The sequence below is a fragment of the Hevea brasiliensis genome, chromosome 16 (assembly GCF_030052815.1).
Source record: "Hevea brasiliensis isolate MT/VB/25A 57/8 chromosome 16, ASM3005281v1, whole genome shotgun sequence".
Classification (NCBI taxonomy): domain Eukaryota; kingdom Viridiplantae; phylum Streptophyta; class Magnoliopsida; order Malpighiales; family Euphorbiaceae; genus Hevea; species Hevea brasiliensis.
The window spans coordinates 66,564,035-66,580,612 of NC_079508.1; the positions used below are offsets into that span (position 1 = coordinate 66,564,035).

Genomic DNA, 16,578 nt, shown 5'->3' on the forward strand with positions numbered 1-16,578 from the left:
GTATGTGTCACTGCTCCATCAAGCTCAGGTTTCTCCTGTCCAAATGAAGAAATTATACATTTACACACTCATATCATATCCATGGAAAATTAAGAAAGTGAATTATATATAAATAAAAGTGGGTATTAAGTTTCTGTTTATTTTTAAAAAATATTTTTTAAAAGTTAAGTAATTTTTAATATATATATATATATACTTAATTTTTATTAATTTATCATTTAATATAAAATATTATACATAAAATCACTCCTATAAGTATAATTACTTGTCTATAGGATATCCATATGTAGAATAATTATAATATAATTGCCATTCTATATAGGTAATTTTATATAAAATAATAAACTAATAATAAGTAAGCATATAATAATGCCCCAAAAATTTATAATTATCATTTAAAAAAAATTAATAATTATATCTATATATGTGTCAATATATAATTGTTTTGTCATTTCACATTACATATACATAAAAAATAATAGGTGTATTCTAAAATTTCTCCCACACGTGCCATAACATCATAATTATTTATTTTATTTATGCATTATCCTGTGATTTTATATCATGATATTATATAAAATGGCAAGCAAATCATAAAATAGCATTCTTTTAAAAAAATACTTACATTTTATTAGAAAAGAATTTCAACATAAAGAAATATCTAAATTTTTAGGACATATAAAAAATTATTCAATGTGCACAGGTCTCACTCTTCTAAAATTAAGAGAAAATTAAAAAAAAAAAATTAAATTTTTGTATTTCATAAAAAGTATTTTTCTATATTTAATTTAAATTTTAATATTTTAATTTTTATTAAAATTATTTTTAATTAAATCATTAAAATTTATAACATGACTATAATATTCTCCTTTAATATTTTGTTTTTAATATTTACATATTAAATTTAATTTTTATTACTAAAATTATAAATTTAACATAATTAATTAAAAAAAATTAAAATATTAATAAAATCACATTAATTAATAAGTCAAACTCTTTTTAAAAATACCACATAATAATTTCTAATATAAATTTATTTTATTTTATAGTACAAATAAATAAATAAATAAATAAATTATCATCGTTTAACTTGTCATTTGAGAAATCATTGCTTTATTATATAATCTCTCGTTAGTTAAACGTGTCATTTGATATTGAAGAGTCGTCGGAGATAAATATATCAATATTAATGAGCAATATCCCTAAAAATAAGCACTCCCTAAAAATAGGCAATCTAAGAAAATTTAGACATATATTGTTGAGAAAATCTAATGAGAGAGAGGCGCAAAAGGGTGGGTAGGTTTCCTTCGCTTTCTAACACAATAAATTATCTTGAAAAAGGACAACTAATGTTCTCTTTCTAGCGAAGAACAGGGAAATAAAGACTGGTAGAGAAGATTCACGAATGGTAGCTTTGTACTAAAAACTATTAACACAGAGAAAGAAAAACAAAATTAACCCGAAAAGAAAGCACTGAAAAACAGTAGTTGCCGGACGTTTCTTCTCTCTTTTTCACTTGTGTTTTTTAGTGTTGGGGTCACTAATGCTAGCTTTGTTTTCCTTTTCTGACAAGAAAGATGATTTCAGATGAGCAGAGGTAGGAAAAGGTGGTTTTTCTGACCTTCAAAAGGAGAAAAACAATTAGGTTTTTAAGGAAAAACGCTTAAATTGGTCTGATATCCATTTGGGTTTTTATTTTTTTGCTTGGAGGGGAAAATGGTTGGCTACATGAAGAAGGAGATGATTGAAGATTTAACGATTGTAGGAGGCTTGATAGGGGTGCAATTTATGTATGCTGGGAACGCTGTTTTCTTGAGTTATCTAATGTCTCTTGGCTTTACCCCTTCTACCATTGTCATCTTCTCTACTTTTGCTACCTTCCTCATCACCTCTCCTTTCGCTGTTTATTTTGAAAGGTCTCTCTCTCTCTCTCTCTCTCTCTCAATAATATGGGAAGTTTGATAATTGATTCATGTTGTGATGTTCATTTTGCAGGAAGAAATGGCCCAAGGAACTCAGTTTCAGGTTGATGATCCAGCTTGTTTTGATCTCTTTTGCAGGGTATGCAAAACTTTCTAATATGTTTTAATCTATCCTCGCATGTTTGACAACTCAAAATTTTGAATTTCCATATAATTTTCAAGGGTAATGAGGGATTTAAAGAACATATTTTTTTAATGATTTTGATTTTCTTTCGTTTGAAAAAAAATTGAATGATCTTTCATCATTATTTTCAAATTCTGGGAATGCTTATGAAACAGGACATTTTTGTTCAAAAAATTAGTTGTTGAATAAAATTAATATGTTTAGGATTATATAATATATTCCTCATTAATGACCTCATTATACATAGCTGCATGCATACATATAATAATCTCTTCTTTATTTAAATATATATATATATATATTTATGGAGAAACTTGTTAAATTTTTATTTGTATAATAATTATTGCTCAGCCTTAATTGCTTCCGTGAAAACTCAAAATTATTTATAATTAAAAGGATTTTTGCTGGAATTTTACGACTCATACAACCGATTTTGCTTACCTATCATGAAACGGTTGAGAGCTCCTCAGAATATTAGCAAAATTTGCCGGATAAAATTTTGCTTTAATTTGTAGTATTATTCTGTGGTTGAATACATTTGTAAAAAGAGAGAATGAAGTCACAATTTTGATCTTTTTATAAAGTTGAGAGATGTGACGAAACACGAAAGCCATGTGCTTCTCATCTATGACATTTTGTCCACTTCTATAACGAAAGTCTTCTCAATATTCCTATTATTTTTTTCCAACATATTTATATTTTATTCGTGCGTTTGATGTGTCGAATACAGAAATTTTCTGTCTTGGATTTTTCTTTTTCAGGGTAACTTTATTCCAAACGTTATTCCTGAAGGGGATTAAGCTAACCTCACCAGCACTGGCAACAGCCATGCCAAACCTTGCTCCAGGACTTATTTTCCTTATTGCTTGGATAGCAAGGTATATGTGTGATTCATTTCTTTTTCATCGCCAACATAATTGCAAGGATTTAGTCTCTAATAATTATATATATATGTAGTAGTTTATATGTAGTTTTATGCCTCTTAAATAAACCAGACCATTCTGATTCAGGCTAGAGAAAGTTAGGCTAAGCTGCGTATACAGCAAAGTGAAGATTGTAGGCACATTGCTGTGTGTAGCGGGAGCCCTCCTAATGAGTCTAATGCACAGCTCTAAAACAGCAAAAGATGCCGGCTTGTTAGTTCCCTCGGTGGATGTGGTTTTTGATAAGCAAAAGATGATTGGTTGCTTATATCTCATGGCTGCTGTTTTTGTTCTATCAAGCAATGTTGTATTGCAGGTGAATTTTCTGTTGGATTTGTTCTCTGTTTTGATTGCTTGTTAATTGAGTTGTTTGAGTTGTTGCAGGCTTCTACTTTGGGTGATTTTCCTGCACCGATGTCACTGTGTGCCATAACATCCTTGATTGGTGTGGTTATAACTGCAATTGTTCAATGGTTTCAAGATCACAATTTTGGAATTACTTGGCCTCTCATGGAACTTAGGGACCTCATTGGCTATTCCTTACTGGTAGTTATTAATGCCACTCTGATCATCTCCTCTTTCATTATATATATATAAATCTGTCTTATTATATGATTATGCACAGGCAGGTGGTGTGGGTGGAGCTTGTGTAAGCTTCAATGGATGGGCAATGAAGAAAAGGGGTCCAGTTCTAGTGTCCATGTTTAGCCCCATTGGAACAGTCATCTCAGTTGTTCTGAGTATTATTACCTTGGGTGAAAGCATTAGAATAGGAAGGTACGCATTCTTCCCTACATTCAGTTTTCATTCAGGCAAAAAAAAAAAAAAAGTCTCTATTAAGGGTTAAAATCCTAGCAACAGTCTGTTTCCAATGTAAGGGTTGGCATACTGAGCAAGAAATCTCGTATACTGAAATTCTCTGTTAAAATGTTAAATTTAACTGGGTTCAGTGGGTTGCAATAACTTATCAGTATTTAAATGCTTAAACTCATGTGTATAATTGCAGCCTTGCTGGAATGCTGCTCATGTTTACTGGTCTATACTTCGTGCTATGGGCGAAAGGAAAAGAAGGATACCTCGATGAGTTCGACTCGACGAAGCCTCTGTTAAGTTAATAGTGTAATTATTCGGATAGGTTTCTACTTTGTTTCATCAATAGGCCTGTAGCTAGAAGGTAGAAAAGAAGTGAATGGACACGGGAAAAATAGTTAAGAATTATGGAGTTTAATAGACAAATTCTATGGTTTTGTTGTGAATATGGAGTAACACTTGACATGAATCACAAAAAGGAGCACAGAGAAATAAATGTATATATTAATTATAAGCTCCCTGTATGCTCTTCTACTACATGTTTCTGGAAAACATGATGATCAGCTTGCTTATAATATGTTGCTTAGTTGCAGTAATTTTTTTTTTTTTTTCAAAACTCTTGCTTGCTGTGAAAAAGGTAGGACATTTCAGAATCAAATTGAGAAAAATTCTGCAGCAAGCAAAAATATTGTCTGATGGAGATTAGCTTCTGATAGAAAATACTATTTCTTCTCTCTTTTTGTTGTATTATAGTAAGGAACTGCATATGCTGAATATATGAATTTCATTTGAAATTATATTTGCAGATACAGAAAATGTTTTAAAAAAATAAAAATGAAATAAAAATTGCACAGTGACTTGGATTAGCCTTGCCGCTCTGCCTCTGGGACCTTAATTTGGGCATATTTTCGAGATATATTGGGCCTCTCCATGGGCCACGGTTGTCAGGGCCGTCTAGTCCTTGGACACACTTCGGCCACCATTGTAACCTTTGCTTGGTTTCTTTCCAATCTTTAGTAAGTATTTACACAAGTATTCTATGCTTCTGTCCTAACATTACTGCAATAAAATTCTTTTAAATGTGTAAGTACTCAGTATATATGCATATTCATTATATATAAAGAGGATGGAGATGATAAAATTGTACCAAAGATTCTTTGCTTGTTGGTTGCTTGCTTCTGTCCGCTCCATAATATCGGGTTTAGACTTTTGGTTTGATTTCTCAATCCTTGTGCTCTGCTGTCCCTTCCTCTATAAGCATATTTTCACCAACAACTGTGCTTCGGGGGCCAGCCCACAGCTAAGGTCTACTCATTGCCTTCTGCGTATGGTGTGACCAAAATGTTTCACGAGTTCTCCATTTATGCTGATTCACAGTCAAAAAACACTTCCCTGTATTTGAAGCACCATTTTCTATTTTATTTATTTTATTTTTTTAAGTTTATAAGAAATTAGTGTGAAGATTTCAATTTCAAAAGAATAAAAATTCAGCATATATCTAAAACAAACCTCATGAATCATGTTATGATGATGATCACGTCCAATTCCAAAATACTCCATCAAAAGTCACATGCAGAGAAATAGAAGTTGGTTGCTAGCTTGCAGGGCAGAGCCAGACAAGGTGTCTATAGTCTTAGGCACGCTGGCAACTGGCAATTTGCATGATATCTCAATGTACTCATCATCATTTTCTTTATATATAAACTAAAATATGAGAAATAGATTGAGTAAAATGAGCAGCCTCATGTATATAAAGAAAACTCGCATTCACTAAAGCATTATTCACCTCTTGCTTTTATTTCTTCTTCATCAACATCTCGACACTTTAGAATTAAAAAAACTAAATTAAAACTAACATCAGAATCATTGGATAATGCATGATTGATAAAACAAAATTTTCACCTAAAGTAAACTTGGTAGGGTCCATAGGCACCCTTAACTTGAACGAGACTAGGTCAAATCAAACTTGCAGCCTCGAAGACCATATTGGTGTAGCTTTCACAATTTAGAAAAAGACGACTGAAAGAAAATTGCCATGTTTAGCTTTCCACTAAGAACGGGCATGTATGCCTGATTTTACTATATGTTAGTTGACGTAATTTGGCAGAAGCAATGCACTATTAGTGGACTTTGCACTTAAAATAAAAAGGGACCATTTTGGGTCAAAATCATGACGCGCAAAAGCACGAAATCAAATGCTCTAAAAGTAACTTATTACCAACAACATTTGAAAATGCTTGGAATTTATATTTGGTGATAAAATTTTGTATTTATATATTCGTTTGTGATGCGCTCATGGCTTAGTTGAATTCATGAGGTTGCATTTGATTATTGGTTTCTTTCAAATGGGATGTTGAACAGACCTTGTCGTGGGACCCTTTCGATTTTTACAATTGTTGTTGAAATTGCTCTTTTGGTAACTAATGAAGTTGGGATTTCATTCCTTTTTAATCAACCCATCAAATATCTAAATTTAAATCTGGAAAATTAGAAGAATACTAATGAAATTAAACAGCTTATGTGAAATTAATATAATTATTTATTTATATTTTAATTAAAACTTTATAGGAAAAATAAAATTTAAATGCTCTTATTCAAATCACCATCCATCCAAATAAGGTTTAAGAGATATATATATATATATATATATATATATATATATATATATATATATATATATATATATATAATGAATTAATTACTAGAAATATACTTTTCATATTTAATGAATATATTTATAAAGAAATTTATTAAACTTAGTTCAACTATTTTCATTAATTGACTCATTAAATTAATATAATTAATTTAGAACTAATTAAATTAAAATGATTAAATCAATAATGTGGTAAAAATTTTATATTCAGATAGTGTTTGGCTTAACTTATAAAATCAGCAATAAGTTAATTTGGATTTATAAGTATTTAAAATTTTAAGTAGTTATGTATTTGATTAAAGTGATTATAAGTAAAATAAACAGTTAATTTGTTTGGTAAAAAATAGCTTATATGCACATATACTATTGGAATGACTAAAAAAGATATTAAATAAAATTTATAATGAAATTTTAAAAATTAAATAAGGATAATATAGTAAAACATGTAAAAATAAAAAATTAATTTTGTTAGGCTTTATTCGGCAATATTAGCAGTTCTTTAGCTTTTTACTGTTTTAACAGCTGTCAGCTGTTTTATTAGCTACTAGTAGTTAAATGTTTAATAGTGATTTAAAATAAAAATATTCAATAAAAATAGAGGTTGGATTAACTGTTAAAGCTGAAAATAATGATATTATCCAATTGACTCTGGTCAATATGTTCTTTCAAACTATAAAAGCTGTGAGGGTTAGTTTTTTATGAATCACTTCCTTTAACCTTTAAATATTACTTTAAATACTTTGTTACCAAACAGTATAAATAAGAGATATTGATAAACACCCCCAATATTCATATTAGAGACATAAACATCTAAAGATGAAATTAGATCTTCTAACAACAAACAAGGCAGAATTGATAACCAATCAAGACAAAATAGTAGCTAGGCAAGAGCATCTTGATTATAAAGATAAAATAAGCAAGTGGTCAATTTGCTTAAGTCCAAGTTCTATTCAAGAAACAGGGAAGAAATCATAAAGCTCTCACAATTGACAGTGATAGCCGAAAATCAATGCTCTCTCAATGTTTGATCTTAGCTATCCCCATTTGATGTAAAAGACAAGTATTTATATGAGTTACAAATAACTAATCTGCCACATGGCATAAAAAACAAAAATAGAATATTCTAGAGGCTAGGCTCCAAAGTCCAATTGTGTAAAGCTGATCCATTTGTCCTTCAAAAGCCCAAGTCCAAGCCCAATCTGATCCTCTTGGCGCCTCCAAAGTCTACTAACCAAGCTTTATAACTCCCTTGCCCTTGCTCTTGTAATTGGACCCTTGAATAATGGAAGTGGCTCCGGTGGTGGCGTCTCCTTATCATTCCCCACCACCCCCTCCCCCTTCTTGAAAAGAATTCATCCTCAAATTCGACCCTACATCAATAAAAGGAGAAAGATCATAAATATTGAATGTAGCACTAACGCCATACTCACCTGATAGTTCAATTTTGTAGGCGTTATTGTTGATCCGCTCTAACACCTTGAATGGACCATCACACCTTCAATGCAGTTTCAATTTCTGTTGGTTTGGAAACCGTTCCTTCCTAAAATGTACCCAAACCAAGTCACCTGGCTCAAAAACAAGTACCTTGCGGCCTTTGTTAGCATGAAAAGCATATTGTACATTTTTCTTTTCAATGTGTACCCTAGCTTGCTCATGTAATTTCTTAACCAATTCAGCCTTCTTCTTACCATCTAGTGTCACACCCTACCCCTTTTTAAGGTATGATATGATCTCGTAGTATACATAATAAATTATCAAACTTTGCCTATCGATAACCTATTAAATATACTACAAGGGATTTTGACAAAACAAATGCATTTTCAAATTTAGCGTGATGCTATAAACTTTATCTGAAATTAATTTAACCTTTAAAAATTTTTCAAAAATTTCGGCAGAGTGCCGGCTAAAAATTTAGATAACAGTTCTTCAAAACTTGCAGAAAAACACTTCCAATTTGTAATAAATCCACAACTCCAATTTTTCTCAACACCATTTGATCTCAATCAACTCAATGTCAAACAAACTTAATATTTATAGAATTCTAAATGAAATTTAACTACTGTATTTATAAAAAAAATATAAAAAAATTTATATTACAAAAATTTACATTTGACCAAAATGACAGTACCAACTTTTATACAACTGCTCAATATTCTTACATACAAATAGTTACATAATTACATCAAAATCTAATGTCTAGAGGTATACCTATAATATACTCAAAATTTATCCCAGCTTGTCTCTAAGTCACAGCTTCAAGTGATCTCACTCAACTGCTTTGTCTTTCCTTTCACATGCGATAACATACAAAACTATCGCTGAGTGGTGAACTAAGTGGTGTACAACTATAATTTAAAATGTAATATTCTATACATTGACAAAATCATTGCAAAGAATTTAGAAATATTAATCTCATCATAATTCATAAAATCAAAATCAATGCTTCCAATAATGTAAATCATTTGTTTAAATGACATTGATCAATAATTATAATTTACCAAATCATAAATGGACATTTGAAATATTCCTATCAATTTATGGAAATAAATATTAAATTTCACTAAATAGGGAAAAGCATAACAAAATATAAACCAACTAAATAAATAATCTCTTTTAAATCATTTATGCATAAGATATTACTTGGAAAACACGATTGCTCACTTTTAAATCCATTCTTATTCTCAGTAACTTAATGCAAGACTAATACATAAGGGTCATCTTCAAAGTGATTCTCACTCCCTATGATAAGGGAGATCGAATCGTGCACATTCCATCCATTACACCATAACAAATTAAATTTCGAAAGGGCCATTTTCAATTTAGATATAACCTCTTATATGAGAAAGATCAAATCATCAATGTGTACGTACCATGGTGGTCAAAACAAAGCTAACTCCAGTGTCTCCTCAATAAATGAGGGACAGATAATAACCATGTCGAGCATTAGTAGTGAGATATAAAAGAACATCAAAAAATTTTATTGCCCTTTTTGTGAACGTATAATCACAATACAAAATCATTTCAAGCCAATCTCAGTAATCAATATTTTCCATACAAAACACAATTCAAATTATAATTTTCACTTTCCATGCAAACCACATTTCAAATCACAATTTTCAAAACCAAATTCATTCACACCATAACAATATTCAATAATTGTTGAAATAAAAGCCATACTTGATAAACATAAAACATAAAGAAAATAAAATCACTTAATTAATTAAAATATGTAAAACACTTATTAATTGAAGACTAGTTGTACACAAACCTCTTTTGCTTGCTTTAATTCAATCTCCTCAACTTCCTTCCTTGGAAGACTCTTTTCTCACTGAAACACAAAATTAAAGTATTTCAATACCTATCCAAATCATTCCTAATAATAATTCCAACAATTGAATTCTTCATCTTAAATTTACTTATAAGGTCTCCTAAGTTGAGTTCTTATATTTATGGTTATGGGGTTACTATTCATTTGACTGGTTATGTAAAATGTTGACTTTTTCGTACTTAAGGGATATACTAGTTCCAATTACATCAATATACCACATTTTGGGTCTTACATTTATTGTCATTAGTTGCTAATTAAAATTTAAAGTTCCCTAAATATATTTCCAAAAATTCAGTTTTGGTTACCCAATTTATTGTTTCATTGGACCTTTCTACAGTGAAAATTTGGCTAAATTTCCTTCATCAAAGTTGTTCCTTAATGTCTTAGCTATAATTCCCTTTTTGAATCACTCCATTTGGAGTTTTGTAGCTCAAGTTATGTCATGTCTACTAAGGCTGGCCGGATTAGTCATTTTCCAGAATTCTGGGCAATTTTAGGGTTCTGGTAGTTTTAGTAATCCAATTTTGGTTGGCAATTTGACTTAGTTATGGTTTGAATTTGGGTTTGTGTTCTTCATGAAAGTTATTGTGCTATGTCTAAGCTTTCCATTGATATAACAATCAGGTCATTTGGACCTCTCTACACAAAGTTATGATCATTTGAACATGTACTATTTATTTGGTCAATTCTGTTCAGAAACAGGGCACCAATTTTGGATTCAACTTAATTTTAGACTAACTTGTGATCACTTTTTGATCAAGGTTCCCTCATAAAAAAATGTAGCATTATGACTCTAATTTTATCTTCAATTGGCTTCACACCAATTGAAGCAACACACTTCAACTTATAACCTCCTAAGTAGACAGGGGTTAGGCTGTCCAGAATTCAGCAATTCCACATCCTCAACTCAACTCAATTCCAATCATCAATTCACAATTCAAAACACTCTAAATGACCAAAATTGAGCATCAAAACATCAATTGGTTACTAATTCTCAAAATCCCCAATTTCCAACCAAAACCATAATTCCTGTCTTCCCAATTTCATACACATATACAATTCCTATGCCATTTATCACTTATTTCATGTTCATAGTCTCATTTAAGCTAAACTATATGTTCAATTTCATCAAATCATACTTCCCTCATGGCTGGCCAAAATTTAAACTTTAAGATTCATGCACAATTCTTCAATTTCCTAAGTTATTTTCTTATATCTAAATACAATTTCATGCATACATATTTATTTAGGTTAGGGAGATAACATACCTTAATTTGTGAATTTCCCTCTTCTTCAAATCTCTTTTTTTCTTCTTCTTTTTATTCCCAATCACTCTACCAAGGTCTAGGGATAAACTTTTATGTTGGGACTTAGGAAATTTATGAAGAAAATTTAGGGTTTTATAAGCTTCAAAGGTTCATCAATGGAGGTTTTGAGAGAATTGGTGAGAGAGAGAATGAGAGAGGGACGGCAATGAAGGTGGAGGAAGACCACTTTTGCTTTTTTTAATTTTTTGTCTTATTTTTATAATGTTTATCCCTTAATTTACATAAATTAAAAATATAAATATTTAATTAAGTCATGCTTGCATCATCATGGTAATGTAATAATCCCTTTAAATTTAATTTTCTTTTCTTTTCCTTACATTCACCTCTTCTTTTTTAATCTATTGTTCATAATTTTAATTTCCTACATTTTAATAGACATTTAGGCCAAGAGTCACCTCTAAGGGTGAATTGACTAAATTGCCCCTTACCGGTTTGATCCGTTTTTCCAGTAACATTTAATTGATTCCGGAACTCTGGTTCAATTTTTCGAACTGGTTCTCTACTCTTTTCTGTGGTTTTCACATTACCATTAGCTTTGCAATAATTCTTAGGCCTGGAGTACCATAAGGTCCCATTCGAAAATAGGATAGCGACTGACCTCGCAATCACTTCCTGGTTCGGTCACCCATCGCTATGATGTCAGCTCATTTAACTGATTGTGCTTTGTTTTTCTTATTTCCATTTTACCTTCGTATAACTGCTATTAATTGTCATTTATGACTCTTCTAGATGGCTTAAATATGGTTCTAAATATCCTGACTGTCCGGACATACACTAGTCACCGGAACAGTAGAATGTATGGAACTGTCCAATGTGAGGGTGTTACATTTAGACTATCAATATGATCAATAAGCAATGGTAGCAAGTCTAGTGGCATGAGTGGATTATATGTTAGTAGTATGCCCTAGAGCATATCATTTAGTATGTATCTTGTACATATTTTTATTAATAAAAGGCATTTTTACTTTTTCATTTACATAATATATTTATGTGTAATAGAATAGGTCCATTAATATTTTATTAGAAATTCTATTATTAAGTTGTTAAGGATATGAGTGACAGTATTTCTAGTACAAAGTATCATAAATAGGTTCACAATCGAGGATACTTCATAATAAGGACATGACTTGTCCAGAAAGATTGTATTCATGTTTGTTACCAAGTTATTTATATGAGATATAAATAAGATGGAATGGTGAGTCTCATGCCATATAGCAAACATGATAGGCACTTATAAATGATAAGTAGGCTGAACCAGTGACACTTATGACAAGCACATGGAGTTTACTCTTGTCAATGCGTTGTCATAAATCATATCAGTGCATATAATCTTTAGACCTGAGATAGCATAGTTATCTTATATATAGGTAGTTTGAGTTTGATACTGCTTTCATACTTGTATTGTGTATGGGTATATGAGCATGTGTTGGCTCCTACTAGTTATATATGGAGGTAGATGTTGATCAAGATGGAATCTGTTCCTCTAAGTAAATAGAGATAAAATCCTATGTTCATTTAATTGTTCTTGATGTTTCAAGTTCCTGGCCAGGACAGATAGATTTAATCAGAAAAGAGTTTCTGATGAGAAAATCGTTTTAATCAAGAACTGGAATTAAAAGAAAACATAATATTCATAGCAAATGGAGTTTGACATGAACCATGACTCTAGCTTGAGTTGGAATTTTGTAACAGAGAGATTCTAGGACATGGTAACATATGATTATAGGTTCATTAAAGGTAAACCTTATTACTAATTGGGTGTCCATGGTATGCTATGCTAGGTGTTAACCATGGTCTATGAGGTGCATAAAATGATTTAGAGAAATCATTTATGGTAAGAAAGAGTTCTGATGGTATTAAGAGTTGATATCATATCTCATTGCCAATTAGTGATGAGCCTAGTAAGTCACACACATACACAAGTTATCACCTAATTAAATATGATTTAATTAATTAATTAAAGAGTTTAATTGATTAATTAAATAGGTTTGGTTTGCAATTAGATTGCAAAGTCCCTAGCATGACTTGAAACCAAATCTAGATTATTGGATGTATAGTATAAGTTAAATTTATATTTAAAGTGTTTAAATATGAATTTAATTAATGAGAAATTAATTAATAGAGATTAATTAATTAATTAATTTATATTTGATATAAATTAATTAGAAGAAGAGAAATAATTATTTTGGGTTAAGAACTCAAAATTAAGACACAAGGGCATTTTGGTCATTTCGCAGTGTGACACGTGGCACCATGAGATGGTGACACGTGGCATTACACATAAGCTTGTCAAATGTCTTTTAATCATGTAAGATGATTAAAATTAAAATTAAATATAGGTTTGACACTTGGCACAATGTGATTGGGTCACTTAAACCTAGAGCTAATCAAAGGGTGACATGTGGCAAGAGTTTAATGTGTTAACCTAGCTATATACGTATTGTTATGAGAAAAATAAACACAACCAGCAGCCACACTCCTTTGTCACGCCATTTTGAAGCTCTCCTTCTTTTCCTCTTCATCTCTCATCAATTCAAAGAGATTAGCCATCAATCTCTTGAATTAAAAATACTAGAAATTGTTTCTAGTGTCCTGTTTACATCTCTAATCTCTTAAAAAGTAGAACTTGAATTTCTAATTAATAGAAAAAGCTTTAGAAGCTGTTCAAGGGCTGCCATAGGTGTTCTTGGTGTGGACAAGCTAGAGAGACAACATTTGGTGTCCTGAAGACGAATCTCAAAGGTGCAAATACGCTGCAGTGCATCAAGAGGTTAGTGTAATCATTCTTGATTTAATCTAGGGTTCTAAAATTAATCTGATTAATTTTAAAATCTTAAATGGCAAATACAGATCCAAAAATATATTAAAAGAGTTTTAATATACTGTTTATCATTGAAATCAAATAGATAAACATAAATCTTGCATGATGCATGTGACCCTAGGTGAAAATTTTTTGAATTCAATGGTATAAACTTGTGTTTTTCACGCTTCCGTTCTTTTAATTGGTATCAGAGCCACTATATTTGTCATTTAGATTGTTGATTATCTGATTTAATTGTGTGTTTGATCATGAGATGATTTATCCATTGCTGGTTGCAATGGATATATGGCGGTATGCTTGAAGAACACCATCAATAGTGCGCATGGTTTAGCTTCATGGGTGGTGCAAAAGTTTGGCTTTTTAATTTGCAATTGTTGTATGATCTAAAAGCTCATTATATGTCTAATTAAATTATTTAATTAGAATTTTAATTACACAATTAAATTATGATTCAAATCAAAATTTTAAAAATTGTTTGAATGTGATTCAAATTTGAATTTTAAAAGTTGTTTGAATGTGATTCAAATCTGAATTTTTAAAGTTGTTTGAATCATATTTAAATCTGTTTTTTTTAAGTTGTTTGAATAATATTCAGATCTGAATTTTTAAAAAATTGTTTAAATGTGATTCAAATCTGATTTTTTAAAAATTGTTTGAATGTGATTCAAATCTGAATTTTTAAGGTTGTTTGAATGTGATTCAAATCTGAATTTTTAAATTTATTTGAATGAGATTCAAATCTGAATTTTTAAATTTATTTGAATCATATTCAAATCTGGATTTTTAAGTTGTATATGAGATATTCAATTTAATTTAAGTATGTATATTTTATTTAATTGCTAAATAGTGATATGCATGATGGATGATCATGGACTATAAAAGACCAATGTGATTGGATTTATTTCTTTTATGTTTCTTTGAGATTGTAAATTAATTAATTTATTTTAATTTATTTGGGCATGTATTATTAAGTTTGTAATAATTTTTTATTGTAATTTCATTTATTTAAGTTCTTGTAAATTCGCCTTGGTATGCCAAGGATTACTATGTAATATTGGATTGCAAAAAGTTTAAGGAGGTCAAGAGCATTGGTGGGACCAGTGGGAGGAATTCAAGATCAAGTGTTGATTATGTACTCCTTTAGCAACTCTTGTAAAATTAATGAATAAAATGCACACAGGAATGCCCTGATTCAGTTCTTGGTGGCTCAGAATTGAATCCCTTAGAAAGTCCATGATCATACCATATTTACTACTTATCCATGAATGCATGAGATGTATGGGAATATATGCAATTATATGGTATATGCATGCTAAATGAATAATGTGCAAAGTGAGACCTTAATAGTAATTAGAATGACAATAAAATCTTTCAAACAAATGATTAAGTTGGAAATGCTATAATTATAGTAATTATAACATGGGCCCTCCATTTGGGCAATTATTTTAAGAAATTTTAAATAGTTGCATAAGATGCAATTAATTTAAGAGATTTTCCTAAGAATAATTGTTAAGCATGAGATGTTGTAAATATGTAAATGGTTTGGTGGCCAATATTGGATGTACCTGAGGACATTAAAATTATTTGCATAATTACTGGCTCAATGGGATCAACTTAACTAATGCAAGATAAGTCAATAATGGATGTACCTGAGATTTTGAGCATTAGGGGCTAGGTAAAGGATTGAACCTCATATGAGATGTGATGAGCAAGGAGTTGCTCACTTATAGTTTATTGTAATTCCAATAACGGATGTACCTGAGGATGATCAATAGAATTATAATAATTCAATCACCCACTAGAAATCCATCCAACTAGGATTTTCGTTTTCTACTTTGGAAGTGTAGGATTCGCTAAGTTAGTGGGAGGACTAATTTGATTAAAAGACCATAATCATTTTGGTTAATTACTTGATATATTTACTAATTAATCTAGTTATTTTCTGCAATTAATTTTCTGATAATAATGAGCACAGAACAACCACCACCATCCAATATACTTGCAAGCATACTTGATCGCAATAGGTTGACAGGACCTAATCTCTCTGATTGGCTAAGAAATTTGAAACTTGTCCTGAACCTTGAACATATAGAATATGTTCTAGATTCAAATGTTCTTAGTCCCTTATCTCCAGAGGCCACTCAAGAGGAACATGAAACTTTGGACAAGCGGAAGGAGCATGATATGAGAGCTAAGTGTTACATGCTTGCTTCCATGAGTAATGAGTTATAGAAGCAGCATGAGAACATGCAGAGTGCGAGTGAGATCCTCCTTCACTTACAAGAGTTGTATGGTGAGCACAGTAGGAATGCTAGATATGAGATATCTAGGCAGTTGTTCCGCATGAGGATGTCTGAGGGACAGAATGTTGGGGATCATGTCCACAAGATGATTTGGCTAATTGAGCAGTTGGAACATCTTGACTTCAACATGGATTTCCAACTACAGACATATTTTGATCCTTCAGTCCCTTCCTGAGTCTCTTGGGAATTTTGTGACAAATTTCCATATGACTAAACAGGAATGCATCTTAGCTGGTTTATCAACATGCTGGTTATTGCCCAAAAGAATATGCCGGGCAATAAAAGAAAAAAGGTAGCTTTGATTGC

General features: G+C 30.8%; 1 protein-coding gene across 2 annotated transcripts; it reads left to right on the forward strand.

The window, feature by feature from the left end:
• Nucleotides 1-1,283: 1,283 nt before the first annotated feature.
• LOC110672079 (WAT1-related protein At5g47470) lies at nt 1,284-4,353 on the forward strand. 2 transcript variants are annotated; one of them, XM_021834753.2, is made up of 8 exons: nt 1,284-1,597; nt 1,711-1,916; nt 1,996-2,061; nt 2,868-2,984; nt 3,117-3,345; nt 3,414-3,575; nt 3,655-3,806; nt 4,036-4,353. In XM_021834753.2, exons 2-8 carry the CDS (start codon nt 1,717-1,719, stop codon nt 4,142-4,144), a joined length of 1,035 nt encoding a protein of 344 aa, XP_021690445.2. In that variant the 5' UTR covers nt 1,284-1,597; nt 1,711-1,716; the 3' UTR covers nt 4,145-4,353. The 2 variants fall into 2 exon arrangements, with proteins under 2 accessions (XP_021690445.2, XP_021690439.2); XM_021834747.2 differs by having other exon boundaries at nt 1,285-1,916.
• The last annotated feature ends 12,225 nt before the right edge of the window (nt 4,354-16,578 follow it).